This window comes from Mrakia frigida (assembly GCF_051309035.1).
Source record: "Mrakia frigida strain ATCC 22029 unplaced genomic scaffold BDY24scaffold_6, whole genome shotgun sequence".
NCBI classification, from domain to species: domain Eukaryota; kingdom Fungi; phylum Basidiomycota; class Tremellomycetes; order Cystofilobasidiales; family Mrakiaceae; genus Mrakia; species Mrakia frigida.
The window spans coordinates 1,017,061-1,040,617 of NW_027481275.1; the positions used below are offsets into that span (position 1 = coordinate 1,017,061).

At 54.7% G+C, this 23,557-nt stretch overlaps 9 protein-coding genes across 9 annotated transcripts; 5 read left to right on the forward strand and 4 right to left on the reverse strand.

Moving 5' to 3' along the window:
• Nucleotides 1-366: 366 nt before the first annotated feature.
• On the reverse strand, nucleotides 367-2,768 carry BDY24DRAFT_368994 (right-handed parallel beta-helix repeat-containing protein; the record flags this gene model as incomplete). Its single annotated transcript, XM_076638042.1, has 9 exons — nucleotides 367-380; nucleotides 449-715; nucleotides 805-915; nucleotides 986-1,216; nucleotides 1,310-1,370; nucleotides 1,446-1,529; nucleotides 1,620-1,720; nucleotides 1,892-1,996; nucleotides 2,108-2,768. 9 exons carry the CDS (start codon nucleotides 2,766-2,768, stop codon nucleotides 367-369), a joined length of 1,635 nt encoding a protein of 544 aa, XP_076499360.1.
• Nucleotides 2,769-3,035: 267 nt separating this feature from the next.
• ALG1 (chitobiosyldiphosphodolichol beta-1,4 mannosyltransferase) lies at nucleotides 3,036-5,752 on the forward strand. The gene is made up of 10 exons (XM_076639315.1): nucleotides 3,036-3,532; nucleotides 3,656-3,732; nucleotides 3,831-4,030; nucleotides 4,115-4,263; nucleotides 4,332-4,421; nucleotides 4,489-4,561; nucleotides 4,641-5,073; nucleotides 5,146-5,260; nucleotides 5,339-5,414; nucleotides 5,513-5,752. Exons 1-10 carry the CDS (start codon nucleotides 3,396-3,398, stop codon nucleotides 5,699-5,701), a joined length of 1,539 nt encoding a protein of 512 aa, XP_076499361.1. The 5' UTR covers nucleotides 3,036-3,395; the 3' UTR covers nucleotides 5,702-5,752.
• INP54 (phosphoinositide 5-phosphatase INP54) lies at nucleotides 5,753-7,735 on the forward strand. Its single transcript, XM_076639316.1, has 6 exons — nucleotides 5,753-5,914; nucleotides 5,977-6,021; nucleotides 6,096-6,213; nucleotides 6,323-6,345; nucleotides 6,431-6,750; nucleotides 6,836-7,735. The coding sequence occupies exons 1-6, from the start codon at nucleotides 5,888-5,890 to the stop codon at nucleotides 7,647-7,649; spliced, it is 1,347 nt and encodes a 448-aa protein (XP_076499362.1). The 5' UTR covers nucleotides 5,753-5,887; the 3' UTR covers nucleotides 7,650-7,735.
• Nucleotides 7,736-9,682, reverse strand: BDY24DRAFT_381321 (lysophospholipid acyltransferase family protein). The gene is made up of 9 exons (XM_076639317.1): nucleotides 9,427-9,682; nucleotides 9,180-9,292; nucleotides 9,099-9,111; nucleotides 8,818-8,994; nucleotides 8,669-8,726; nucleotides 8,560-8,595; nucleotides 8,449-8,493; nucleotides 8,169-8,362; nucleotides 7,736-8,086 (listed from the first exon to the last, which is right to left on the reverse strand). Exons 1-9 carry the CDS (start codon nucleotides 9,564-9,566, stop codon nucleotides 7,876-7,878), a joined length of 987 nt encoding a protein of 328 aa, XP_076499363.1. The 5' UTR covers nucleotides 9,567-9,682; the 3' UTR covers nucleotides 7,736-7,875.
• A 114-nt stretch (nucleotides 9,683-9,796) lies between these two features.
• BDY24DRAFT_381325 (uncharacterized protein) lies at nucleotides 9,797-11,684 on the reverse strand. Its single transcript, XM_076639318.1, has 7 exons — nucleotides 11,308-11,684; nucleotides 11,059-11,244; nucleotides 10,777-10,976; nucleotides 10,570-10,703; nucleotides 10,325-10,482; nucleotides 10,200-10,253; nucleotides 9,797-10,100 (listed from the first exon to the last, which is right to left on the reverse strand). The coding sequence occupies exons 1-7, from the start codon at nucleotides 11,422-11,424 to the stop codon at nucleotides 9,993-9,995; spliced, it is 957 nt and encodes a 318-aa protein (XP_076499364.1). The 5' UTR covers nucleotides 11,425-11,684; the 3' UTR covers nucleotides 9,797-9,992.
• A 619-nt stretch (nucleotides 11,685-12,303) lies between these two features.
• Nucleotides 12,304-15,331, forward strand: BDY24DRAFT_258098 (early transcription elongation factor of RNA pol II, NGN section-domain-containing protein). Its single transcript, XM_076636824.1, has 8 exons — nucleotides 12,304-12,336; nucleotides 12,443-12,699; nucleotides 12,796-13,794; nucleotides 13,861-13,958; nucleotides 14,031-14,220; nucleotides 14,311-14,681; nucleotides 14,756-14,985; nucleotides 15,056-15,331. The coding sequence occupies exons 2-8, from the start codon at nucleotides 12,508-12,510 to the stop codon at nucleotides 15,157-15,159; spliced, it is 2,184 nt and encodes a 727-aa protein (XP_076499365.1). The 5' UTR covers nucleotides 12,304-12,336; nucleotides 12,443-12,507; the 3' UTR covers nucleotides 15,160-15,331.
• Nucleotides 15,332-16,524: 1,193 nt separating this feature from the next.
• On the forward strand, nucleotides 16,525-19,110 carry BDY24DRAFT_381328 (uncharacterized protein). Its single transcript, XM_076639319.1, has 4 exons — nucleotides 16,525-17,180; nucleotides 17,332-17,544; nucleotides 17,646-18,834; nucleotides 18,944-19,110. Exons 1-4 carry the CDS (start codon nucleotides 16,616-16,618, stop codon nucleotides 19,017-19,019), a joined length of 2,043 nt encoding a protein of 680 aa, XP_076499366.1. The 5' UTR covers nucleotides 16,525-16,615; the 3' UTR covers nucleotides 19,020-19,110.
• Nucleotides 18,975-21,514, reverse strand: BDY24DRAFT_359485 (class I SAM-dependent methyltransferase). Its single transcript, XM_076637846.1, has 7 exons — nucleotides 21,471-21,514; nucleotides 20,943-21,404; nucleotides 20,738-20,878; nucleotides 20,548-20,658; nucleotides 20,281-20,443; nucleotides 19,727-20,157; nucleotides 18,975-19,620 (listed from the first exon to the last, which is right to left on the reverse strand). Exons 2-7 carry the CDS (start codon nucleotides 21,165-21,167, stop codon nucleotides 19,234-19,236), a joined length of 1,458 nt encoding a protein of 485 aa, XP_076499367.1. The 5' UTR covers nucleotides 21,168-21,404; nucleotides 21,471-21,514; the 3' UTR covers nucleotides 18,975-19,233.
• Nucleotides 21,515-21,588: 74 nt separating this feature from the next.
• On the forward strand, nucleotides 21,589-23,409 carry RAD6 (E2 ubiquitin-conjugating protein RAD6). Its single transcript, XM_076639320.1, has 4 exons — nucleotides 21,589-21,643; nucleotides 21,744-21,870; nucleotides 22,246-22,474; nucleotides 22,702-23,409. Exons 1-4 carry the CDS (start codon nucleotides 21,641-21,643, stop codon nucleotides 22,976-22,978), a joined length of 636 nt encoding a protein of 211 aa, XP_076499368.1. The 5' UTR covers nucleotides 21,589-21,640; the 3' UTR covers nucleotides 22,979-23,409.
• The last annotated feature ends 148 nt before the right edge of the window (nucleotides 23,410-23,557 follow it).

Below are 23,557 nucleotides of genomic sequence, written 5' to 3' on the forward strand. Positions count from 1 at the left end.
CTAGGAGAAGGGAGCCGTGGACGGAGAAAAGCTACTACTACGTCGAAGTGCTGTTGAGGGAGGGAGCGGACACGCGAGAAGAGTCGTACCAGAGCGACATGAGGTAGGAGTTCCCACCGCAGATTTCGGTTGAGTCTCCTGGGCAGACGCTCGTGCTATAGTAGAAGGAGAAGGTCGCCGTCAGCTCGGGAAACAGGAGGTGAAAAGGAAGATGAAGGACGTGGAGAGAGAACGAACCAATACGTCGTCGAGTTGTACTGCCCTCCTTGTCCGCTGGCCGTGTTGATCTCGTTGCCGCAGTAGCATCTACAAAGACGAAGGATTATTAGTTTCCGAGGTCAAAAGGAAGAAGATAGAGAGGGAGGCTCACTGTTTGGAGTCTGGGAAGAAAAGAAGACGCGTCGAAAGTCAGCTCGACTTTTCATTCGTTTTCCTTTAAAGAACTCACTTTCCATGCCCGCGTAGTTGTACTGGAGCGAGGTGCACGTTGAGGTGCAGAGCTCCACCGTCTGAACGTCACTGAGGGAGTAGTCGCTGGCGAGGATCCTCGTGTCCGCATCGAGCAAACAGAATCCGCTGTCGAGCCAGGCCGAGGTGGTTGATTCTGCTGCTTGAGCTGAGGCCGTGCAGGTCCCTCCGGTGAACGCAGAGTCGGGAGAGACTTGGGTGGTAGTATCTCCTGCGTCGTAGCAGATGAGGTAGGACATCGTTCCCTCTGCGACAGGAAAGAAAGAGAGTGAGAGAGAGATATGTTTCAGCGACGGATCGTGCTCGAGAGCGAAGGGTAAAGGAAGATCAACTCACGAGTCCAGCAGTTGGCATCGTCCCCGAGAGTCGCAGTGGACTTCGAAGTGTCGATGATGGCGAAAGTCGGAGCCACGCTCGCTGAGAGTCCGTGGCATTTCGATCCTCGAACTGAAGAAAAACGAAACGGCGACGCGTCAGTCGAGGACGACGAACGGAAGCGGAAAACAGAAGCACTGACCTCCTTCGAAACGTGTGGTAGATAGAGCCACGTTCTCCGTGACCGACCAATCTTCCACTCCAGCTATCGCAAGTGCGAAAGACATGTGAGTTCCGCCGAAGGTGTTGGCGCGAACGTTGGCTCCAAAGTTGACGTTGGTGGTGCTGTCTCCCCAGATCGAAGGTCCCATCGCTATCCCCACTTTGATCTGAGTTCCAGCAGCGGTGATGGTGTTGTCGTAAACCTGGACGCCTAGAAATTGGAGAAGAAGAAGAGGGAGGGTTCAAACTTCAGCCTCGCCCGAAAAAGACTTTCGATAAGATGAAGGAGGAAGATGTGACTGACCAGTGTAGTCTCCGCTAAAGGGCGAGTAGTCTACGAGATTGATTCCACCGAGAAGGATAGACTGAGAGACGGAGGAATCAGAGGGAAGCAAGTCAGCCTAAGTCGACGCGTCGAAAATGAATGAAAAGCGACTCACACTTGTCGACGTAATGGTGTTGCCTGAGATGTCGGATCCGGGAGATCCGAAGATGACGATTCCACCGTCTGTGGCGTCGGTGATCTTTCGATGAGGAACAGCTAAACGTCAGCGGGAGGAGGGAGACCTTCGTCGAGAACGGAAAAGAGGACGATCAAGATCGATTCGACTCACCTCGTTGCCCTGGACAATACTATTGTTGCAAGCTAGACTGATCCCATCTGCGATGGATGCTTCTGTACCAGAAGGACCGATGACGTTGTTCTTGATCACGGCTGGATGTAAAAAGGAAGGGGAATCAACATCGGGAGAAATCGAGGGACGAAAAGAAAGTGGTGTGTTCGAGGTCTCTGCTTGAGCGATTCTGGTCTTCGTTATCGACGCCGCACACCAATCACTTCTAGAAGACCCTGGAAAGAGCATTCGACCTCTTGAAAGAGACTCACCATCCGAACAAGTGAGACCGGTTCCTTGAATGATGTGGAGCGACGACCACCCTCTAGTGTTCGAGAGTTGGCAGTTGGTGACCGTATGTCGCTGGGAGGTACCTCCTATAAGAGGCAAGTAGTAGGGGGAAGATGAATCAGTTGAGAGTTCACAGAAAATAAGGGAAGGAAGACAGATCGATGCTCGACGCGTGCGAGAAATCAAAGTCGACTCACCAAGCTCGAGCAAAGCTGCACCACCTGACAGCGCACCAAGAGTTCCTCTTCCTCCGTCAATGATAATGCTGTCTACGAGAAGATCGTTGCAGTCGACACCTGAAGCTTGAATAGCGGTCGAGATGTCGGAAGATGTGATAACGAGTTGGGCGCGCGACGTCAACGCGACGGCGCTTCCTCCCTGAGTCTGAATCCCTTGTCCTGACGCGGTGAAGAGGATGGTTTCATCGATGTTGATGACTTGTCCAGGGCAAAGAAGGATCGTCGTATTCTCGCCTCCACTGACGAAAAGAGAGTTGAACAAGGAGGCAGTGGCTGAAGAGTCGTAGCACGCGTCCGCGGTTGTGGTCGCGAAACCTAGAAGATCATCGATGGATAGAGCTTTGTAGTTGGCAACGAGTTGAGCCAGTCCTCCGCTGATGGGTTCGGGAGTTGGACGAGGCGAGGTAGGTGAGGAGGAGGAGGTGAGCGTCGAGACGACGGAGGAGAGGGTTGCGTTGAGCTCGGAGAAAAGGTCTCGATGTTTGAGACCGCGAGGTGTGTGATCCAGAGGTGGATGAGGTAGGGCGGAAGAAGGACTCGGGGTAAGGAGGAGGAGAAGGAAGGAAGAGAGGAGGAGGAGAGGGGAGGACGGGCGAAAGATGGCGGACGTAGCAAGCATCTTGTTGGTTGTTCGGGAGGGTGGTGGTTGGGAACGAACCTCTCGAAAGAGGGAACAGACGAGAAGTAGAATGCTGATGGAGAGATCTGACGTAGAAAAGAATAAAGTGAGACGGAGGAGCCTGTTAGAAGGGGAGAGCGACAAGGTTCAAGGGTGGGCGAGTCGCGGTTTTGTTCCACTGCTGTTTCTCCGTCGAATTCTGTGTTCATCTAGAGCTGGTGACGACCTTTGAAGGCACTTCGATAAGCTACGGGACCGAAATAGAATAGAATCGAACTGCAGCTCGGAGAAGAGTCAAAGGAGGGATGAACGGAGGATGAGCGGGGCGCTGCTGATGCATTGATCGGAGGTGTTTAGAACGGTGTTTTAATAGACAAGGTGCTGGATTCGTCCAAGAGGCTTCTAGCATCCGCTTTGTCGACGAGTTCACTTTTGTGTGGTGGGCGTTGGGAAGGAAGGAGCAAGACCGATCTGCTTCAGAGGTATTTCGAGCTGATCAACGTCTTCCTCCTGCTCTTCCTTCCCCTCAACCGCCAGCACAGAGGCTACCCGACCAAGCCTACATATCTTTGGGACCTCCCAATCTTTCTGCTCACCAAGACCTCCAAAAACAGCCTACTTAGGAAGATGGCTCCCACGATGGTCGCCGTCGCACCTCTGGTCGCTCTTGCTCTGGTGACGCTGCTCTTCGCAAAGTATTACTTTTCGCCAGCTCCCTCTCGCCCGACACGCTCAGTCGTACTCCTCGTCCTTGGAGATATGGGGTGAGTTCATCTTCGCCAGTTTCAGTCGTTTGGGAGCTCAAAGAGGGGAGTAGGGAGGGCGAGAAGAGAAACCGAGCGAGCTGACCATCTCTCCTTCCCTTCCTTCTTCCTCGTCCGCTTCAGCCGAAGCCCTCGAATGATGTATCACGCCCAGTCTTTCGCTGATAACGGTTTCCAGACTACTCTGGTTGGATACGCTGGTTCGTCTTCGCATTCTGGGCGCGTTTTAGGTAGAGAAAGGAGGGAAGGCGAGCGAGACGAGAGCTCACACTGTCTTCCCTCCTTTCCCTCTTTGCAGGCTCCTCCCTCCTCCCATCGCTCTTGTCGATGCCCAACTTCCACACCATACCTCTCACCCCACCTCCGAACATCCTCCTCAAAGCTCCCAGGTCGCTCTTCCTTCTCACAGCTCCGCTGAAGGTCTTGATGCAGGTCGCCGGAATCTTGAAGGTCTTGCTTTGGGAATTGGAGGACCCGCCCGAGTTCGTGCTAGTACAGGTTCGTCTTCGACCATTCAGCATCTCGATGGTGCCCATGTCTTAACTCTGGGCTAACCTTGTGGTTGCTTTGATCCGTGATCAGAACCCTCCCTCGATTCCAACGTTGGCACTCGTTCAGCTCGTCGTTCTCCTGCGAGGATCGCGTCTGATCATCGACTGGCACAACCTCGGCTTCTCGATCCTCGCGATGAGACTTGGGAAGGATCATTTGCTCGTCAGGGTCGCCAAGAAGTGAGTCTTATCCCAGCTGTCACTGTCGAGGGCCCGCGGTGCTCACGAGCCTTTCTTCGACGCGACAGGTTCGAACGGACTTTCGGACGAACCGCTTTCGTCCATCTTTTCGTTACGAAAGCGATGGAGGAATGGCTAACCAAGGAATGGGGACTGAGGTGAGTGAGCTGTAGACCTTCGCGTGGTACCGAATCTGACGTCGTCCCTTTCTTTCACCTCTTCAAGAGGGCAGAAGATCGTGCTTCACGACCGTCCGCCAGAACACTTCCGTCCTTGCGGACCAGTAGACGTCCATAATGTGACTATCGACTATCACTTCTTCCCGCTTGGTCTAGCATAATCTGACCGTCTTCCTCGGTTTCGCCTCACTTCAACAGCTCTTCAGCCGCCTTCAACCTCTCCTTCCAAAAAACGTCACCTCGCTCGTTCCCAAACCCAACACTACCACGTCCACCACCTTCACCGACCTCCTAGCCCCCTCATCGATATCTCCTACTCATCTCCCTACTCCCCATCTGCGATCCGATCGTCCAGCGGTCCTCGTGTCGTCGACTTCTTGGACGGCCGACGAGGACTTCAGCATCCTCCTCGACGCCCTCACCCTTTACGAGCTCGAGGCTCGGAAATCTGTCGATAGAACGTTTTCGGAAAGTGTGCGTCTGCCTCCTTTGGCCGTGGTGGTGAGCGGGAAGGGACCGGGACGGAGGTTGTGGGAGGCTCAGGTGGAGAAGAGGAGGTTGGGGGAAGGATGGAAGTTCGTTGGCGTTTGGTGTGCTTGGGTTGAGGTGGAAGATTACCCACGGCTGCTAGGTGAGTTACGATCGACATCCATCGCTCCTCAAGCTGTTGCCTGAGACCTCTTCCGCTCCCTCGTTTCTTCAGGTTCCGCCGACCTTGGAGTTTCTCTTCACTCGAGCTCGTCAGCTCTCGATCTTCCAATGAAAATTGTCGACATGTTCGGCTGTGGACTTCCTGTGTGCTCGTTGGACTTTGCTTGGTGAGTCCTGCTCTTCGCTGTCGCTTTCCTTCAAAACGCGTCGCTGATTTCAACCCCTTCGTTCTTGACTCCTTCCAGCCTCAACGAGCTCGTCGAAGACGGAGTCAACGGCCTCATTTTCTCCACCTCTTCACAACTCGCTTTTCAGATTATTGTGAGTATCTTCTCATCCTCTTCTCTGCTCTCTTCTCAGAGATCGAAATCTCAACCCTGACGCGTTCCCTCTTTCCTTTCCCTTCTTCTCCTCCCCAGTCCCTCCTCCGAGGCTTCCCGTCCTCCTCAGATTCAGCGCAACTTCAGAAGATCAGAAGCAAGATTTCTGAACGACAGCAGGACTGGGGAACGTGGAGTCAGAACTGGGATCGAGTCCTTCGCCCTTCGTTAATCAAAGGAAGCAGGGGAGTCGAAAGCGAGCTGGACGATACGAAGGCGATGTCATGATTCTACGGGATTTTCCTAACGAGGAACTTGAAAGCAGTCGAAATCCTTAGCCGAACCTCTTTCTTATATAATCCAAGGCTGTGAGAGCGAACGCCTTCTCCAAAGCATCGGAGAACTCGATCAGCCTTTCAATCTCTCGACTCCGAGCCCCCGTCCCTCCCAAGCTCCTCCCAACACTCATCCAGCATGCCAAAGCCTCTCAACGTATTTCTTGTGAGTGGTCGAACGTTCATCACCTTCCTGAGATGTATACTGACCCATTTTGGTTTCGGTAGACGACCTACAACGCGAATCTTCGAGCTCGAACGGCAACGATCAAGGTGAGCTCTGGCTCCCTTCCCTCCCTTCTTCTCCTGCTTCGAAGCTGACCTCCCTCCCACCTTTTCGTCCATAGGATCTGACAGAATGGCTCACTTCCGGTGTAAAAGACTTCTCAGACAAGAAGGGATCGAGTTCTCCTCCTGATCTGGTAGTGATTGGGATGCAAGAGGTCGCTGAGCTTCACCTCGCTCGTCAGTCTTCATCTCCTCCTTCGTCTCCTTACGCTCTGGCTCTTGCCTCTTCCTCCTCGCTCTCGGCTGATCTTCTTCCCTTTTATATAACGTTCTCTTTTTACTTCAGTCGCTGGAGCTACTTCCTCGGTCGTAGGTCCCTCGCCAAACTCTACAAGTGGAAAGAACCGAGCTCACGACAGCCCGTCCATTCCCTCCTCCCTCTTTCTCCCATCAGTACTCGCTTCTCACTCTCCAAATCACCTCCATCCTTTCAGCTCATGCCAAATCCCTATCCCCCACCTCCGTTAAAGAATCCTACACCCTTCTCGGCCTCACCTACCACACGAACGTCGCTCTCTTCGTCTTCGCGCTGGATCGAACCCTCCCCGTCTCTCAGAAGGCTCGAGGCGAGAAGGGGATGGTTCTGGGCTCGATGGTGAAGCGTTCGATTGGTCTGGGGCTCGTAGGAGGGCTGATGGGGAACAAGGCTGCCGTCGGAGGGAGGATATGGATCGAGAGAGGTGCAGGAGAGTCTCCCGTCGTCGAGAGCTTCACGTCAGTCCATCGTTCCCTCACCTCTTTCACCAGCTCGATGTGACCCCGAAGCTGACCGAAAGGCTCTCTTGCATGCTTCTCGCAGGTTCATATGCGCTCACTTTGCTCCTCACGCCCAGAACATCGCTGATCGCATCGCCAACTACGACCGCCTCACGTCCCGACTCCTCTTCCCTCTCCACCCTCCCTCCAACCAAACCCCCATCACCACTCAGATCAATGCCTCCTCTCACCTCTTCCTTCTCGGAGATCTCAACTATCGCCTCGGTACGACCCCAGCACCAGGAGGAGCCTACCTTCCTGCTCCGAAGGACCTCCGAGACCTCATCGTCGCTGGAGTTTCGATCGAGAAGGAGGGACAGCTGGGCTGGGAGAGTTTAAAGAAGTGGGATACTCTGAAGATGATTCAGACTCAAGGGAGAAGTCTTGGTGGATTCGAGGAAGGGGACATCGCTGGGTTCCCTCCGACGTACAAGTTCGAGATTGGGAAAGCTGGGGTTTACAGGTTCGTCCCGTCTCTTCTTCTCTCTCTTCCCCTCCCCCTTCTCTCCCTCTCAGGCGTGGGTTTCCAAGCCGATCATCTCTCTTCTTTTCTCGTCACGACCACAGCACCAAACGAACTCCCTCCTACACCGACCGAATCCTCTTCTCCTCCTCCTCGACTTCAACCACGACTTCTTCCATCCTCTCCTACCAAACCATCCCAACCCTCACCCTCTCCGACCACACTCCCGTTTTACTTTCTCTTCTCCTCCACCCTTCTCACACCTCCATCAACGAGAACGCTCTCCTCGACGTCCAACTCTCGCCTCGAGCGTCCGACAACCAGATTCAACTCGAGAAGGTCCTCGGTACGATCCTCGATACGGGAGCTGGGCTCGGATGGTGGCTCTTGGTAGTGCTCGGGGGAGGTCAGGGCGAGGTGGTGGGCGCTGGTGTCGCGGTGGTGGTGGCCCTGATGGCTTGGTTGATTTTGGGAGAGCCAAAGTGGTGAAGGGATGGTGTCGACTGTTTTCGCTTCTCCTCCCTCGGTCTCGTTCGCTACTAGGTTCAAACTCGGCTGTACTACTCTACTTAGGATACGACTCTGGTATAATATACAATCAAATGAAGGTGTACCCTATCCTACTGCGTCTTCTTGCTGCTCCCTCCCTTCGAAAGCAAAGGTCCAAACCACTTCCATCTCCTCACTCCTCCCATCGACCCCTCCTTCAACACCTCGGCATCCGTCCATTCCTTCCTCATCGCCTTCAAGACCTTGTCTTTCTCGACCCAAGCATTTTCAGCCCAAGCAGCGACTTCCTTCGGATCATCGGGAAGGGAGGAGATGAGGGTTCTGCGAAGAAAGAAGACGGAGGGACGACGCGTCAGTCCTTCGACCAGGGAAGCAAAAAACGAAGACGAGAAAGACGGCTCACCTTCGAACGTGAACGTGGAACTTGTATCCAGCTTTGGTAAGATCCGAGATTCCATAGAGGGTCATGGGGAGGAAGGGGACCTGGAAGCCTTCGGGCGAAGAGATGGCGATGGTGAGGTCGTAGACGGCCTTGACGTGGGAGTTCCGAAGACCTTGGACTGTAGCGACGAAACCTTTGGTTCGGGGAAAAAGGACCTGGGGGAGGAGAGAGGAAGAAAGAGGAAGCTCATCAGTCAGGATTGGGACAGGATGTAAAGTCAAAGGAGTAGAGAGCAACGCACCTCGGAAAGGACTGGCTTGCCCGCTTTCTCGCAGAAAGCTTGGCTCTGTAGGTGCGGTAGAAAGAGTACGAATCAGCAGAAGCTCATCGAGAAAGAAAGAGAGCATATTACAGCAGCGATTCCTTTGGGAGTTCGACGCGTTCCCTCCTGAGAGACGAGACGACGCGAGGTGAAGCAAGAAGTCAGCTTCATCACGATCTTCAAGTCGAAACGAACGAACCAAGTAAGTGACGATCCAGATCGGACTCTTGTTCTTCTTGATCCTTCGGAACGTAGAGCTGAAAAGGGAAGAAAAAAAACGATGTGAAACTCTCAGCCCTCGGCTTCACTCCAGGGGGGCAGAAAGATGAAGAAATGAACGAGACTCACTCGATCTTCTTCTCGTCCTCAGCCCAGTTTCTATCGATCAAGAGGAACCCAATCAACCAGAAACCGAGTCCAAAGAGAGGGATCTGCCAAACCAGCTGCCTCTTAGCGAAGTAGCGGCAACGTGAAAGCATCCCCGCTCGAACGGCGAGACCTTGAACGAAGAGGTAGTCGTTGAAGCTGATGGACGGGGAGAGAAGCGGGAAGGGGAAGGGGGCAGAGGTGAGCTCGAGATCTCTCTCCTTCCTCGCTTGTTCATCCGACTTTGTCTCTTCTTCACTCACGATTGATGGTTCGCTGCGAAAGAGAAGAAGCGAGGTCAGTGACCTTCACATGCTCAGCTTGAAAGAGGGATCTCGACTCACCAATAACGATCCCAGATTCTCCTTCAGGGATCTCATCTCCACTCCAGGTCAGAGCCTCCTCCCCTCCATGAGAGACCTCGAACATTCGCTGCATCCAGTTCCAGAGCACCCATCTGAAATCGAAAAGAACAAGAACACGAGGTAAGATTCTCAGCGCTCTCTCCTCCGCCCGAAAGAGCGAAGCCGGCAGCTCGAGGAAGGATCGGGGGGAGGGGAAAAGAAGAAGGGAAGGAAAGGTCGAGCTCACGCGAAGGTCGAGGTTGCGTCCCATGCCAGAGTAGGTGAGAAGGGCTCAAAGAACAGTCGAGTAGCGAGTCCAAAGTTGCAGAAGGTCCAGAGACAGGCGACTTGGATGGTGGCTGAGATTTGACCTAGGAGAGGGAGCATCGTTGTTTGAGTTGGGGAGGAGAAGGAAGGAAGAGATTCGAGCTCGACTTCCTGGCTCGCTCCGACCCCCCCTGCGGGTTTTGACGCGTCATGAAAGATTTTTCGAGTCAGTTTCCTAGTGACTCGCGAGATGCAGGTACAGAAGAATTGGTCGCGAGGTGGAAGATAATCTGGGGAAAGGTTGGTGGGAGGAAGACTGCTGAACGAAGGGGTCGCGTTCCGTTCGAGAGTTCAAAAAGGGCATGGATTCATTGCGTGAGGAGATAGCGGAAGAGAGCTAGATCGAAAGTAAGGATAGTCAAATACTAAAGATAGAGAGAGCGGAACTAAAGCTGTGGATCATGAAACTGAAGAAAAGCGAGATCGAAACCAAAGCAAAGAAAACGTCGCGTCGTCGTGAGCTCCGAACCTTCCTCTCCTCGAAGCTCAGTCTCCCGTAAGATCGATGACTCCCTGATCCTCGAGCTGGGACTTCCTGATCTTCGGCTTGATGTCGGGTTTGACGTCGTCCAAATCGGCTGCAGTTGAATCTCTCTGTGTTTCGTCCACGCGGAGCAGAGTCGACGTCAGCATTCATCCTCTTCATCGTCAGGAGCGAGACCAAGGAGTGGAGAAAAGTGATCGGGAACTCACCTTCCCTTGAGATCTATCTTGAGCGGCCTTCTGTTGAGCGAGTCGGAGTTGTTCCTGCGGAAAGAAAGAGACGAAACGCGTGGATGTGAGAACGCGTCGAAAGAGAAGGACGAGAACAGGCTCACCTTGGCTTCCTCCACCTCTTGAGTGTCGAGGTCCTTGTCGTTGTCGTCGTCCGAGGAAGGGATGTCGATGATTTGAGAAGGTCGTTGAGCGGCTCGAGGACGAGAAGGACCAGCGGCGGCGGAAGGGAGAGCTTGAGGTCGTTGAACTGGAGAGTCGGCTATGAAGCGAGAGAGAGAGAGGGAAAGGAGGTTTCGAAGTGAGCTTGTGTCGGAGTTGGTTTCAGTTGATGTTAAGGGACACGTACGAGGGATGAATCCTAGGGCTTGAAGAACGGAGTGGGAGCGATAGATGAACTTGAAGGTGACGAAAGGCGAGTTCGGAAGGTCGGTGGAATCGAACTTGACGTTAACGGTGTTTCGAGACACTAGTTCCCCGAGACTGTAAATGTTGATTAAAATAAGAAGGGGTCAGAGTAGCGAAAGACAAGAGAGGAAAGAGAAGGATCACTCACGTCGTCACGAACGACGCCTTGGACTTCTTCGCTTGAACCTCGTTGTGGACTGTTCCAGCGACGGATCCGGTGAAATCCCTGTGTTCTTTCGATGGCGCTTTTGGCTGTCCTCGAATGCCTCGAAAGAGCTTGATTGTGATCGTTCCGAGCTCGGACGTTGATGTCGACGCGATGGAGATGTCTTCGTCCTCCGTCGTCGTCTTTGTACAAAGGAGAGCACAAAGAGCAAGAAAATCAGATCTTTTCTGAAGCCTGCCCGTTCCAATGCAGATGAAGACTCACGATGGTTCCGAAAGAGAGAAGGCGAGCTTGCCCTGGACCAGCGTTGACGCTGTCTCGAGTACTGGACCTCTTCCTCTCATATAAGCGAGCGGTCAGGAGGGACTTCCCGGCTCCGTCAAGGAAGACCCTGCCTTCTGTATCTCCATGAGGGACATGCGAGTCCTCACTCCAGCAGATGGCGAAGTTCTGCGAGAGAGTCGCGAAGGGTCAGGTCGAGACCTCCATTAGAGAAAGACTCAAGGGACGAACCTGGGTTTCCTTCGCCTCGATGTAGCAGGTCGCTGTAGATCCGTCTACCTTGACGTCGAGCTCCTCAAGAGACTGTCCTCCGACCTTGATAGACGATGTGAAGGCTCCGACTTTCATCAGTGAAGAAGGGAGGGAGGAGGGAGGGAAGCGAGGTGAGGTCGAACTGCTGAACGCCGTAGGACCCCAAGAAAGGAAGCAAATCAGCTACTCCTTGTCGAGGAGCGACGAGACCTGAACGCCAGTCCGTACCAGAGAAGTTGCGAAAATCGACTGTGATGGTTGGGAAGGAAGTGGGGAACGAGCAGCAACGAAACCAAAACGCTTGAGGTCAAGTCGAAGGGACGAGATCTCGTCTCCCTCCCAACCGCATTCTTCTCCTTCGACCCCTCTCCCTCTTTGGTGGACTCTCCTACTTCTACCCTTCTCTCTCGCCACTCCACCCTCCTCAAAAATCCTCCGGGAATGTCTTCTCCCATCGCTGCGAGGTCTTCCTCTCCCAACGCAGAAGGAAGCCGTCAACGAAGTGGATCTCCTGACGCTCGACCCAAAGTAGACGACGAAGAGGAAGAGGAGGACGACGACGACGAAGAGGATGACGGTTCTAGACCTCGAAAAGTGAGTCAAAGCTCAAAAGAAGGAGGAGGAAGGGGGAGAGGGGAGGAGTGGCGAGAGGTGTTGAGCTCAACTCGAGAAGGAGAATCGAGACAACAAGAGGAGCTCATCCCTTCCTTCCCTTATCTCTCAACAGCCTGCTGATGACGATGACGAAGACGACGAGGAGGAGGAAGACGAGGAAGAGGAGGAGGATAGGCCTAGGGATTCGAGAGGGAACAAGAGGGTAAGTACAACGAGGAAGGAAAGGAAGGAAGGACGTGCTTTGCTCGAGCTGACTTCCCTCCTCTCTCCATCCCCTCCCGGTTCTATAGAAGGCCAAGAAGCAGAAGCGAAACAGATTCATTGATATCGAAGCTGAGGTCGACGACGAGGATGAGGATTTGGACGAGGATGAGGACGACTACATCAAGGAGAGTGAGTTCGACCTTTCTCCTTCCCTTCCTTCACCACCTCCTCCCTCCCCTTGGCCTTTCCCCCTCTTTCTTGTCGCTGATTCACCTATCTCTTCTCGCTTTCGCAGCTGCCGACTTCATCGATCACGACGCCAACCTCGAGGAACCTGGAGCGGATGCTCGTCGAGTCGGAATGGATCATCAGCTCCTGGATCGTCGCAGAAGGGAGTTCGACGACCGAGACGCAGAGAGGATCGCTGAGGAGTTCAGGGAGAGGCACGGTCGGAGTCAAGCTGCTAGGTTCAAGGGAGATCAGGATCAGGTCCCTCAGAGGCTCTTGATGCCTAGTGTAGACGATCCCAACCTGTGGCAGGTTCGAGTCAAGGTGAGAGCTCATTCCCTCCTCCTTCCCTTCCTCCGACGTGAGACGACGCTTGAGCTGACTCTCCCATCCCTCCTTCTTCCTTCTTGTCTCCTCTAGGCTGGACGAGAACGAGACATCATCTTCAGCATCATGCGAAAATCCATCGACCTCGAATACTCCAACTCCCCTCTTGAAGTCTTCTCCGCCTTTCAACGAGACTCCCTCCCCGGTCTCATCTACATCGAAGCTCGCTCGGTCGCCCACGTCGAAGCCGCCATCAAAGGTCTCGTTGGAGTCTACGTCAGTCGAGGAATCAACCTGGTCCCCATCGAGGAGATGTCGTCCCTCCTCAAGCTCAGGAAGAAGGTCGTCGAGATCATCCCCGGGTCGTGGGTTCGAATCAAGCGAGGAAAGTACGCCGGAGATCTCGCTCAGGTCATCGACATCACCGAGAACGGAGAGGAGGTCGGGCTCAGGTTCATCCCTCGAATCGACCTCTCGCCCAAGGAGGAGAACCTCGACGGCAAGAAGAGGAAGAAGGGAGTCGTCACAGCCGCGTCGGTCGCTCTCGCAGGTCGACCCGCTCCCAAGTTCTTCTCCCACGAGGAAGTATCTCGAGCCTACGGAGGAAGGTCGGTCGTCCCTCGAGGAAAGCAGTACGTCTTCCAAGGAGAGACCTACACCAAGGACGGATTCATCGAGAAGGACTTCAAGATCAACGGAATCTCAACGGAGCACGTCGACCCTACCCTCGAGGAGATCACTCGTTTCGCTGGAGCGGGACAGGAGCAGGACCTCTCGATGATTGCCGAGGCAGCGAGGAAGGCCGCCATCGTCGTTCTTCAGCCTGGAGACGTCGTCGAGGTGTTCGAGGGAGAGCAGACGGGTCTGTTGGGAACGGTCGATTCCATCGCTGGAGAAACCGTCAGGATCAAGGCGACTCACGGAGAGTTGAAGGGACAGGACATCGAGGTTCCCGCTAGGAGTGTTAGGAAGAACTTCAAGCCCGGAGATCACGTCAAGGTCATGGCAGGAAGGAACGTCGACGAAACGGGAATGGTCGTTTCCGTCGCTGAGAACATCGTCACCTTCCTCTCGGACCTCTCGCTGCTGGAGGTGAGTACTTCCTTTTCTCCCCACTCTTTCGAACTAGTAGCTGATCTTTCTCTTCCGTCGTCTCAGGTCACGGTCTTCGCTAAGGACATCCGAGAGGCTTCCGAGGTCGGAAACGGGATGAACAACGTCGGACAGTACCAGATTCACGATCTCGTTCAGATCGAGTGAGTTCCTCTCTCCCTGCTCGTTTCTACGATTGGAAGCACGAACTGATTCTTCTCTCCTTCTTCCTTCAGCGCTCAAATGGCCGGAGTCATCTTCAAGACCGAGCGAGATACCTTCAAGGTCATCGATCAGAACGGAGCCGTCTCGACCAAGACGCCTAGGCAGATCAGTCTCCGACGAGACGCCAACCGAGCTCTCGCAGTCGACCACGACAGTCAGGAGATCAAGGTCGGAGATGCGGTCAAGGAGATCGAGGGAGCCGTGAGTTCAAACGAGAAACCCCCCCTTCTTCCTTCGAACGACGCGCTGACCTCTCTCTCTCTCTCTCTTCTTCGCTCTCCCCTCTCCCAGGAACGAAAAGGATCCGTCCTCCAGATCTACCAGTCGATGTTCGTCTTCATTCACAACCGTGAGATTCTCGAGAACGGAGGAATCTTCGTCGTTCGAGCTCGAATGCTCAGGTCGGCTTCAGCAGCTCGAGCTCGTCCCATCGACACCCAGAAGATGAACCCGGCCTTCCAGGTCGCTCCCAGTGCCGCTTCGGCTGGTACCTTCCGAGGTCCCAAGGATCCTCTCGTCGGATGCCACGTCGTTATCGTCAAGGGAATCAACAAGAGTCTCATTGGAACGATCAAGGACATCAACGGAGACAAGGCTCGAGTCGAGCTTCAGTCGGGGAACAAGACGATCGATATTCCCAAACTCTCGCTGATGAAGAAGGAGTGAGTCCTCTCGTTATCAACCTTCTTTTCGTTTGGGTTCGAGCAACACTGACCTCGCCTTCGTTCGTTCGCAGTCTCCTCACCGGAAAGACGTCTCCTCTCCTCATGGCTCCTCCTCTCTCGACGAACCGCCTGGGTATGGGTCAGCAGAGCATGCAGCAGATGCACCAACCCAGCCAGTTCCAACCTCCACCCGTCAACAACAACTTCGGTCGAACTCCCAATCCGTACGCCAACGACGGAGGTCGAACTCCCGCCTACGCTCCCGCTGGTCGAACCCCGAATCCCTACGCCGCTGCTGGAGGTGAGTGGATTTATTCTTAGCTTCCTCAACTTCTCTTCTCGTTACTGACCTCTGCTTCTTTCTTTTTCAGGTGCTACTCCTGCTTGGAACGCTTCAAGTGCGACTCCTCGCGTCGCTGGAGGTGAGCCCTCGTTTTCTCCCTCGCTCCCTTTTCTCATTGAAGAGCTTTGCTGACTTTCTCTCTCTCGTCTTCACAAGGTGCCACTCCCGCTTGGAACGCCGGAAGTGCTACTCCTCGAGGAGCTGGAGGACGAACGCCTGCCTACGGAGGAGGACGAACGCCAGCTTGGGCTCCCGACAGTCGAACTCCCGCTGGAGCTGGATCGTCGAGTCGAACGCCTGCTGGAGCTGGATCATCGGCTTGGGGAGCTACTCCCGCCGGAGCAGGATCGTCGGCGTACAGTAGCACTCCCGCTGAGAGCAGCTACACGGGAGGAAGTTGGGCTTCGAGTGCAGAGACACCAGCCTACGTGAGTCTTCGTCTCTCTCCCTTCGTCTCTTTCCTTGAAGCTTCTTCGATACTTCGAGAGGCATTCAACTGAACCCTTCGTCTCGTTTTGGATCTTTTGCAGGGAGGAGTCTACACCCCCGGAGCTTCAGCACCCACCCCTGGAGTCAGTTCAGCCTCGACTCCTGGCGTCTACTCGTCCGCTCCCACGCCTGGAGCCTACGGAGGAGCTCCCACCCCTGGAGTCTTCGCTGCCCCTACTCCCGGAGGACCCAGCTCGTACGCTTCCACGTCGGCTTACACTCCAGGAAACTACGGACCCACACCAGGAGCGTACTCGCAAACGCCAGGAGCTTCCTACGCTACGCCAGCTTTCGGTGCTCCTACGCCAGCAGCAGGTCGAGGTCACGGTGCTGGACCTTCGTCGTCGGTTCAGGGTGAGTTCCTTCTTCTTCTCGAGCTGAATCTGGCGCTTCGATCGAGGAAGAAGTCGACGAAACGAGTTCGAGAAACTGACGACTCATCTCCTTTCCCTTTCCTCTTCTTGTTTCTTTTCCCAGAACTCGCCGCCGACTGGATGATCGGCCTCAAGGACGTCATGGTCAAGATCGTCTCTGGTCTCCACGGCGACCACTACCAACGAGGATCCTACAACGATCGAACGGGGATCCTGCTCGACACGCGGGATCGAAACTCGAAGGACGGTCGAACGGTGCTCGTGCAGATTGGATCCGAGAACCACAACATCGGAACCGACTACCTCGTCCCTGTCGAACCGGATTCGGTCGGTCAGCTCTGCATCGCGGTGAAGGGACTGCACAAGGGCAAGGAGATGAAGACGCTGTACGCGAACGACGACGATTGGCAGGTCGAGGTCGGGAACGGAGGAGAGAAGGTCGTGGTCAACAGGAGGGAGTTGTGCAAGAGGTCGACGAGTTCGTAGCAACGTTTTCTTATCTAGTAGTTCTTGGTGGTGGGTTTTCGCTTCTCTGTTTGATGAGTTTTTTTCGATGAAACCGACGAGTAAGACGCAGCAGGAAAGGGAAAGAAAGGGTCGCTCGAGATTCGAGATTCCGATTCCTTCTCATCGACGTCGACCTTCCCTCCTTCCTTCCTTCCCTCCTTCCCTCCCTCCCTCCCTCCCTCCTCCTCCCATCGCCTCCCTCCCCCTTTCGGAGCCTCATGCAGCTCTCGATGCTCTCCCGCTCCTCTTCTCGACGAGCATGTTCCCTCCTCGCCAACTCCAGCAGCTCTCGTCGTTCTTGCACCAAACTTCACGCTCTCTCCTCCCTCCCTCCTCGTCCTTCCTCCTCCTCTCGTTCCTTCTCCGTCACTCCTCCCACGCTCGGCCTCACCACGGCCTGGCACAAACTCCTCGGCCGCAAATTCCTCCCTCCCACGGATCCCATCGCTCCTGAACCCTCCGCTCCTGCCGCTCCTCCTCCGATCCAACTCTCCCAGGACGACCTCTTCCACCCGCTCTCGTCCTCTCCGTTCGAGGATCTCAGGATGAGAGCAGAGAGGATCAAGTTGATGGCTCCCTGTCCAGTCTGTTTGGATCATTTCGGGGAGAGGAACCTCGTCGCGTTCGACAGTCCCGAGGCTGGCTGGCCGACGCATTGTTCGGAGGAGCATTGGGAGCAGGATGATCAGCATCATTTGTATGTAGAGAGGTTGAGGGAGGCCAACGAGGACGAGCATGATTTGAGGAGTGGAAGGGTCATGGCTGAGTTTGAGAATCTGCCAGGTTAGTAGTCGTTTATATACGTTCGATTCGGCGCGATCTGGGCTTTTGGGAGAGAAGAAGGGAAGGAAGGAGAAGGAGAGAGCGAGCTGACCTCTTTTTTTCTTTTCTTTTCTCCTTTCCTTCGTCCCTTCCCTCGTCTCGACTCTCCCAGGCTACCAAGAATACGACTCAGCCATCAACTTTACGGACTGGGACACGTTCTTCTACACTCGAACGTTCCCTTCGATGGACAACATGCGAGTCTTTCGACATATGACCAAAGTCCTCACCTACCCTATCACCATCGCTTCCGTCCTCTTCAACCTCTCGCCCTACATGAGGTCCAACGGAAGACTTACCAAGGAGGGAGAACGATCGTTGTCTGGTTAGTAATCACTGCTACCTCTTTCAATTTTCCTCCGAGCTCGAAGGCGACGAATCGAGCTGATCGTCGTTCGACTTTCTCCTCCCTCCCTTCTCCTCCAGCCCTCCGAGCGACCCTCCAACCTCCTCAAACCCCTCACCCCATCCCTGGACTCAACAACGTCGTCCGAGTCTTTGTCCTCGGAGCTCGATCGGAATCCGCTCTTCCTCCCGCCAACTGGGAGCAGCTCTCGAGGATGTACCCCGACGCGGTCCTCAAGATCTACTTCATCGGTCCTCAAGCGGCTCTCCCTTCCAACTGGACGCCCGATACGCTCGTACCAGAGTTCGACTCGACGTTGGATCCGCTCTACGACGAGCAGGTGCTCAAGCAGGCGGCGAGGGCGGAGGAGCAGGCGAGAGCGAACGGGACGTGGGTCGAGCCGGAGGAGGTGAAGGAGGGAGAGGACGCGTCGAAGGTTGAGCCTACCACTTCCTCCTCTTCGACAACCACCACCACTGCTCCTTCGTCTACACCAGCATCCTCATCTTCTACCACCACTCCTCCTCCTACTTCTACCACCTCCAACTCCCTCACCTCGACAACTCCTCCGTCCTCCTCCCAACTCGCCACCCGCAAACCCAAAAACCTCGACCAACTCCCTCTCGACTCCCCCGATCGACAAAACTACCCTTTCTCCACGCTCGACGCCTCCCGCGGAGAAGCTCCCATCTCCCCTTACATCGACCCTTCCACCCTCTCCCCTCGCGAAGGAGCCTACGGTCCGACCTTCTACCGCCCTCCCACCCCCGTCCTCGCGCTCTCCTCCTCCTCCTCGGGTCTCACTCAGGGAGTGCCCGGTCGAGACGAATCCGCCAACTACGGAGTCCCAGCCTGGACGATCCCCGTCACCTCCTACCTCACCCTGTCCAACATCCAAGCACCCTACGAGCAGATCCACGAGCAGTTCGGTCCCTTCGATCCGTACTCGGACGTCTTCTTTGCGTTCTCGCCTGGGTTTGGATTCCCCAGCAGTATGACGCCTGGAGCGCTGCAGGTGCAGAGGGACGCCGAGTGGGGGGAGACGTTGCCGTTGGTGTTGGAGACAAAGTGTCCGTTGTTTGTGACGGGGTTCAGTCCGGCGGACGTGGAGAGGGATGTGAAGAGTTTGGAAGGGTTGGACGGGGTGGATGGCAAGTTCGATTGGGTGTTGAACCCGGGAGAAAACTTCTTCAGTAGTGAGAGGTGGGAGGTGGCGGATTTCGATCCGAGGGTGCTGGTGAAGACGAATTGGGGGATTTGGGGGATCAGGTGAGTTTCGGACGCGTCTCTCTCTCCCCTTCGTTCTGGTTTCGATCCGTTTCGAGACTCGAACTGACTCTGACTCTCGCTTTCGTGTGTTCGCTCGTTGTGTTCGCAGGGGTAAGATGAACGAGATCGAGAAGGTCGATCGAGGATCGTGGGGACTCGTCGACAAGATGACCAGGAAGCTTTAGATTCATTTCGATTGATCTCTCTCTCTCTCTCTCTCTCGTTTTGCGTCTCTCGTTCGTTAGATATCTCCCTTACTTCTGCTGTCTCTCGACCTCGTATTTCGCTGCTGCTGTACTTTCTTTACACAAGTTTCTATACCACTCGCTTTTCTCTTTCTGCTCGTCTCTCGGTCGAAAGCAACCCACGCGTCTCGAACTCTCATCCCTTCCGTTACTGCTACTTCAAAAACGGATAAACCTCTTGCTCTTCTCCATCTTCCTTCGCACCACTACGACCCCTCTCCACCCCCAAAACAACATACTCCTCTCCCATCCCTCCTCCATCCACCAACCGCTTCGCTCCGCTCCAAAGCTCGTCCTTCGCTTTCTCGTTCTCTCCGGCCGCGTCGATGAGTCCGTTGATCCGAGGTCCGAGACCCATGGAGTGGAGGAACTGGGCTTGAGGGATCGGGCCGAGGATGCGTGGGAAGGTGGATGAGGAGGAGAGAGAAGAGGAGGTGGGTCGAGGAAGAAGGGAAGTGAGATAGGTGAAATCGACGTTGGCTGTGAGGTCGGACGTCCCTGGGGAGGTGAAAGGGGAGAGGGAAGAGTGGGATTTGAAGGCCTGGAAGACGAACGAGCAGCGGAAAGCGAGAGATCGATCAGCTTTTGGAAGGAAGAGAAAGAACGAAGACCGAGCCTCGACTCGACGCGTCTCTCGAACAACTCACCCTGAACGAATTCCCCGTCCACTCAGCCTTCCCGTAATCCACTACCAGTCCACTCCCACCCTCTCCCTCGGCGATCAACTCTCCCAGAACCTTCATGATCCCAGCAGCAGCGGGACAGATCTCGACTCGTTCACCGATCTGGATGGAGTCGAAGTGAGGGCTGGTGGTTGGGAGGAAAATGGACGCGGGAGTGGGGGTTGGGGAGAGGGTGAGGTGGAGGGTTGGGGAGGGGGGAGTGTAGGTTACGAGGAGTTCGCGGAATTCGGGTTTGGGTGGGGAAGGGGAGGGAGAGGAGGAGGGTTGGGTTGGAGTTTGGGTTGACGAGGTTGAAGTGGGAGCCGGAGGAGGAGTGGGCTCGATTTGTTCGAAGAGATGGATAGGAAGGGCGTCAAAAAACTCGTGCGCTAGGAAGAGGGTGAAGGTTGAGGGATCTGGGTTGAGGGAAGCGGCGAGGGGAAGAAAGGAGGAGGACGAGACGCGTCAGTTCGAGTTCTTCGTTTTCTCTCGCTCCTGTTCGGACGAAAAGATCTCGAGGTAGATGATTTTTTACTCACCCTTAGGTACCTCCTCCATCCAATCAAACCACCTCACTTCCACTCCCTCAGGAAGTCCGACCTTCTCGAGCGCAACCTTCTGCATGGCCTGCATCACCGGACTCGTTTCGACGAGATCGATGGTCGTGATGGATTTGGAGAGAGCAGGGAAGGATTTGAAGGTCTGGGAATCAAGGTTTTAGAAGCAAATCCGAGTCAGCGAGAGTTCTCAGACTTGCGGAAGAGACGAAGAAGAAGCCCAACGACGACGCAGTGAAACGAACGAACCCTTAAAACATCAGCCATGAGCGTCCCTCGACCTGGACCCAGCTCGAGCAGTTTGACTTTAGAAGGAGAGCCGTTCGCTTGCCAGCGAGTCAGGAAGTAGATGGCCAGGAGCTGTACGAAGAATCGAAGACGAACGAGACGCGTCAGGACTCGGATCGAGAAAACGAGATAGGAAGACGAGATAACTGACCTCTCCAAACACCTGCGAGATCTCGGGCGAGGTTATGAAGTCTCCCTTCCTTCCAAACACGTCTCCTCGAGTGTAGTAGCCTAGAGTAGCGTGGGAGAGAGCGAGCGTCATGTACCGAGAGAGAGGCATCGGTCCGGTGGCCTGAGAAAGAAGAACGAGAGCGTCAGGTTGAGCTTGTAGTGACAGAGGAGTGCAGTGAACGTACATCGATGGTCTGTCGAATGATATGAGCGAGCTCCTCTCCTGGTTTTGGAGGTTCTGGGGAGGGAGAAAGGGTGGTGTCGACGTCGAGGGAAGGAGGAGGACGAGATGGCGAAGACGAGGAGTTGAATCGGACCAGTAGAGGAGAAGTGATTCTCGATCTTGGGACTATGAAGGATGAGACGTGAACTGATCTGATGGTGTGGCGGAGGAGGGAGCGAGGAAGCATGGTCGAGCTCGATTTTGAAGGGAGGAGGAGGTCGGTGCAAGGAGATAGAGCTTCGTCTTCTGATGAGGTTGTTGGCCAAAAGTAAAGATCCCAGCAGTACAATTTCTTGTGTAGATTGGAGTCTTGCTCTAGCGAGTTGGGTTACGTCCGTCGGATCGTTGGTCGAAGTAGAGTTCCAGGCGGGGCGAAGGCGAAGGGAGATGGCCGGAAGCAGGAGGGCGAGCTCTGCTGATCGAACTGCCATGTTCTGTCAGCTTTTTGAGCCCGTGGATAGATTGTCTTTACTCCTGAGAAGCTGCTCACTTTATTTTATTGTCTGAAGAAAAGTTTGCTAGAGAGCTGATGGCGGTTTGGAGTCGAAGGACGGCGAAATGAACTCTCCTCTTCAGATTCAGGGAAGGTGACCTCTCGTTCTCCTCCACCCACATTCAGCTATCAAAACCTTTCTTTGACACCCCCACCTTCACTACAACATGGTAAGCTCTCTTCTAATTGCCACTTTCTCCTCTATCTATAGAACCTGATCTTTTCTTGCTTTGTCAACTTCCACCTTCTCTCCTTTCACCGTCCCTCCAGTCCACTGCTTGCCGTCGTCGCTTGATTCGAGACTTCAAACGTCTATCTTCAGATCCTCCCTTCGGTGTCTCAGGAGCACCATGTGCAGATAATCTCATGCTCTGGAACGCCGTTATCTTCGGACCAGGTGAGTCTTGCTAGAGTCTTGTTGGGGAGAGAGAGAGAGGAGGGAAGGGAAGGGAGAAGCTGGGCAGAGGGAAGGTTCAAAGTGGTGGAGCTTGTAGCAGGAATCGGCTCTTTTCGAGAGATCTCGCTGGGAGAAGATCTTCCTCGACATCTCGAGAGGCTTCCACGAAGTCGAGAGCTTTCCTAGACTCGAAGGAGGCGAGCTTTGAGCCAACCTTCCCTGCGCCCAACGAGCTCAGCAACCTCATCACTCCACCTCCTTCCTCTCTCATTCTCCGTCAGCTCTACGGCTCGACCAAACATTCCTTTTCTACGACTCTACTCTTCTGTGCTTCCTCTCACTCTTGGCTGACCTTCTCGCGTTCGTTTCTCCCAGCTGAAACCCCTTTCGAAGACGGCACCTTCCGACTCACCCTCACCTTCGAAGAATCCTACCCCAACAAACCTCCCACCGTCAAGTTCCTCTCAAAGATGTTCCACCCAAACGTCTACGCCAACGGAGAGCTCTGTCTCGATATCCTCCAGAACAGGTGGTCCCCGACCTACGACGTCGCAGCCATCCTGACGAGTGTGCAGTCCCTCTTCAACGACCCTAATCCCAACAGGTCAGTGCCCACCTCTCTTTCTCATCACCTCGTCGCGTCCTGTTGGGCTTCTCTCGAGCTCGGACGGAAGTTCCCTTCCCTCGAGAGAGAGCGTCTGAGACCTTCTCGTGGATCTGAGAAGGACTCAGAAGGCTCTCCTACCCTCCCTTGCCTTCACGCTCAAGCTCGCAAGCTGACCTCGCTCGCTCCCTTTCCTCCTTCTTCGCACCCATTGTTTCCTCTTCCAGTCCCGCCAACGCCGAAGCCGCTCAACTCTACCGAGACTCGATGAAGGAGTACGTTCGTCGAGTCAAGCAGACCGTCGAGGCATCATGGATGGAAGGAAACGAAGGAGAGGACGACGACGACGAGGAGGAGGAGGAAGAGGAGGGAGCTGCCGAGCAAGCTGAGGGTGGGATGCAAGGTGTTCAGGATGGAGGAGCTGGAGCTGGTGGAGTGACGACAGAGAGCAGATCTCCTCCCGGGATGGAGGTCGAGGTGGCTGGAGAGGATGGGAGAGGTTAACGACTCGACGACGGACGGGGGCGCGTTTCGTTCGACCCCTCTTTGCTTTCATCTCTCTTCTCTTCTCTTCGACTAGTTACCTTGGATTCTTCGATGGACTATCCTCTCTCTCACACATAGTAGCTTTCTCCTGCTCTCATCTCTTCTCGTCCCGAGTTCCACTCTCCTCCCTTCTCTCGTCGCCAGCATGTCCCGACCCTCCTCCTTCGAACGTATTTACCATCCTTCCCTGACTCCTCAGCCATCACCACCTCCGTTGTTTACTTTCCCTTCCACCTCGCTTTCGTTTCGTTTGCTTCGTTCGTTCCGTTCTCTTTCCTCGTCCCTTGCTTGTTTTTCTTGACTCGAATCTCGATACGATCTTACCGACCTTTCTCTCTCTCGCTCAGCTTCCGTTCGATGGGAAAGATACACTTTTTTTTTCAGCCGTACGGTAGAGGCTCCAGATGTAGACGAGGAGAGAAAGAGTCGGGAGCTCGAGAACGTCACAGCGACGACGCGACTTCTTTCGAGAGAAAGAGCTCGTGAAACTAAGGCATGAAGAAGTCGTCAAGAGGCAACAAACGCTACGTAGGGGTA

What these genes read in the sequence shown, in the direction of transcription:
- INP54 (XM_076639316.1), top strand. Translation starts at nt 5,888, where the DNA reads ATGCCAAAGCCTCTCAACGTATTTCTT. An exon ending in CGCTGAGCTTCACCTCGCTC is followed by an intron (nt 6,214 to 6,322) that starts GTCAGTCTTCAT and finishes TTTTTACTTCAG; the next exon opens with TCGCTGGAGCTACTTCCTCG. An exon ending in CCCGTCGTCGAGAGCTTCAC is followed by an intron (nt 6,751 to 6,835) that starts GTCAGTCCATCG and finishes TGCTTCTCGCAG; the next exon opens with GTTCATATGCGCTCACTTTG.
- BDY24DRAFT_359485 (XM_076637846.1), bottom strand. Translation starts at nt 21,167, where the DNA reads ATGCTTCCTCGCTCCCTCCTCCGCCACACCATCAGATCAGTTCACGTC. An exon ending in TCTCGCAGGTGTTTGGAGAG is followed by an intron (nt 20,659 to 20,737) that starts GTCAGTTATCTC and finishes TTCTTCGTACAG; the next exon opens with CTCCTGGCCATCTACTTCCT. An exon ending in GATGGAGGAGGTACCTAAGG is followed by an intron (nt 20,158 to 20,280) that starts GTGAGTAAAAAA and finishes CCCTCAACCCAG; the next exon opens with ATCCCTCAACCTTCACCCTC.
- BDY24DRAFT_381328 (XM_076639319.1), top strand. Translation starts at nt 16,616, where the DNA reads ATGCAGCTCTCGATGCTCTCCCGCTCCTCTTCTCGACGAGCATGTTCC. An exon ending in TGAGTTTGAGAATCTGCCAG is followed by an intron (nt 17,181 to 17,331) that starts GTTAGTAGTCGT and finishes CGACTCTCCCAG; the next exon opens with GCTACCAAGAATACGACTCA. An exon ending in GGGAGAACGATCGTTGTCTG is followed by an intron (nt 17,545 to 17,645) that starts GTTAGTAATCAC and finishes CTTCTCCTCCAG; the next exon opens with CCCTCCGAGCGACCCTCCAA.
- BDY24DRAFT_381325 (XM_076639318.1), bottom strand. Translation starts at nt 11,424, where the DNA reads ATGAAAGTCGGAGCCTTCACATCGTCTATCAAGGTCGGAGGACAGTCT. An exon ending in TCGAGGCGAAGGAAACCCAG is followed by an intron (nt 11,245 to 11,307) that starts GTTCGTCCCTTG and finishes ACTCTCTCGCAG; the next exon opens with AACTTCGCCATCTGCTGGAG. An exon ending in AGCCCTAGGATTCATCCCTC is followed by an intron (nt 10,483 to 10,569) that starts GTACGTGTCCCT and finishes CTCGCTTCATAG; the next exon opens with CCGACTCTCCAGTTCAACGA.
- BDY24DRAFT_381321 (XM_076639317.1), bottom strand. Translation starts at nt 9,566, where the DNA reads ATGCTCCCTCTCCTAGGTCAAATCTCAGCCACCATCCAAGTCGCCTGT. An exon ending in GAGGACGAGAAGAAGATCGA is followed by an intron (nt 8,727 to 8,817) that starts GTGAGTCTCGTT and finishes TTCCCTTTTCAG; the next exon opens with CTCTACGTTCCGAAGGATCA. An exon ending in CTCCCAAAGGAATCGCTGCT is followed by an intron (nt 8,494 to 8,559) that starts GTAATATGCTCT and finishes CCGCACCTACAG; the next exon opens with AGCCAAGCTTTCTGCGAGAA.
- BDY24DRAFT_258098 (XM_076636824.1), top strand. Translation starts at nt 12,508, where the DNA reads ATGGATCATCAGCTCCTGGATCGTCGCAGAAGGGAGTTCGACGACCGA. An exon ending in CGGACCTCTCGCTGCTGGAG is followed by an intron (nt 13,795 to 13,860) that starts GTGAGTACTTCC and finishes CCGTCGTCTCAG; the next exon opens with GTCACGGTCTTCGCTAAGGA. An exon ending in CACGATCTCGTTCAGATCGA is followed by an intron (nt 13,959 to 14,030) that starts GTGAGTTCCTCT and finishes TTCTTCCTTCAG; the next exon opens with CGCTCAAATGGCCGGAGTCA.
- RAD6 (XM_076639320.1), top strand. An exon ending in CGCCGTTATCTTCGGACCAG is followed by an intron (nt 21,871 to 22,245) that starts GTGAGTCTTGCT and finishes CGTTTCTCCCAG; the next exon opens with CTGAAACCCCTTTCGAAGAC. An exon ending in AACGACCCTAATCCCAACAG is followed by an intron (nt 22,475 to 22,701) that starts GTCAGTGCCCAC and finishes TTCCTCTTCCAG; the next exon opens with TCCCGCCAACGCCGAAGCCG.
- ALG1 (XM_076639315.1), top strand. Translation starts at nt 3,396, where the DNA reads ATGGCTCCCACGATGGTCGCCGTCGCACCTCTGGTCGCTCTTGCTCTG. An exon ending in CTCGTCCTTGGAGATATGGG is followed by an intron (nt 3,533 to 3,655) that starts GTGAGTTCATCT and finishes CGTCCGCTTCAG; the next exon opens with CCGAAGCCCTCGAATGATGT. An exon ending in AACTCGCTTTTCAGATTATT is followed by an intron (nt 5,415 to 5,512) that starts GTGAGTATCTTC and finishes TCTCCTCCCCAG; the next exon opens with TCCCTCCTCCGAGGCTTCCC.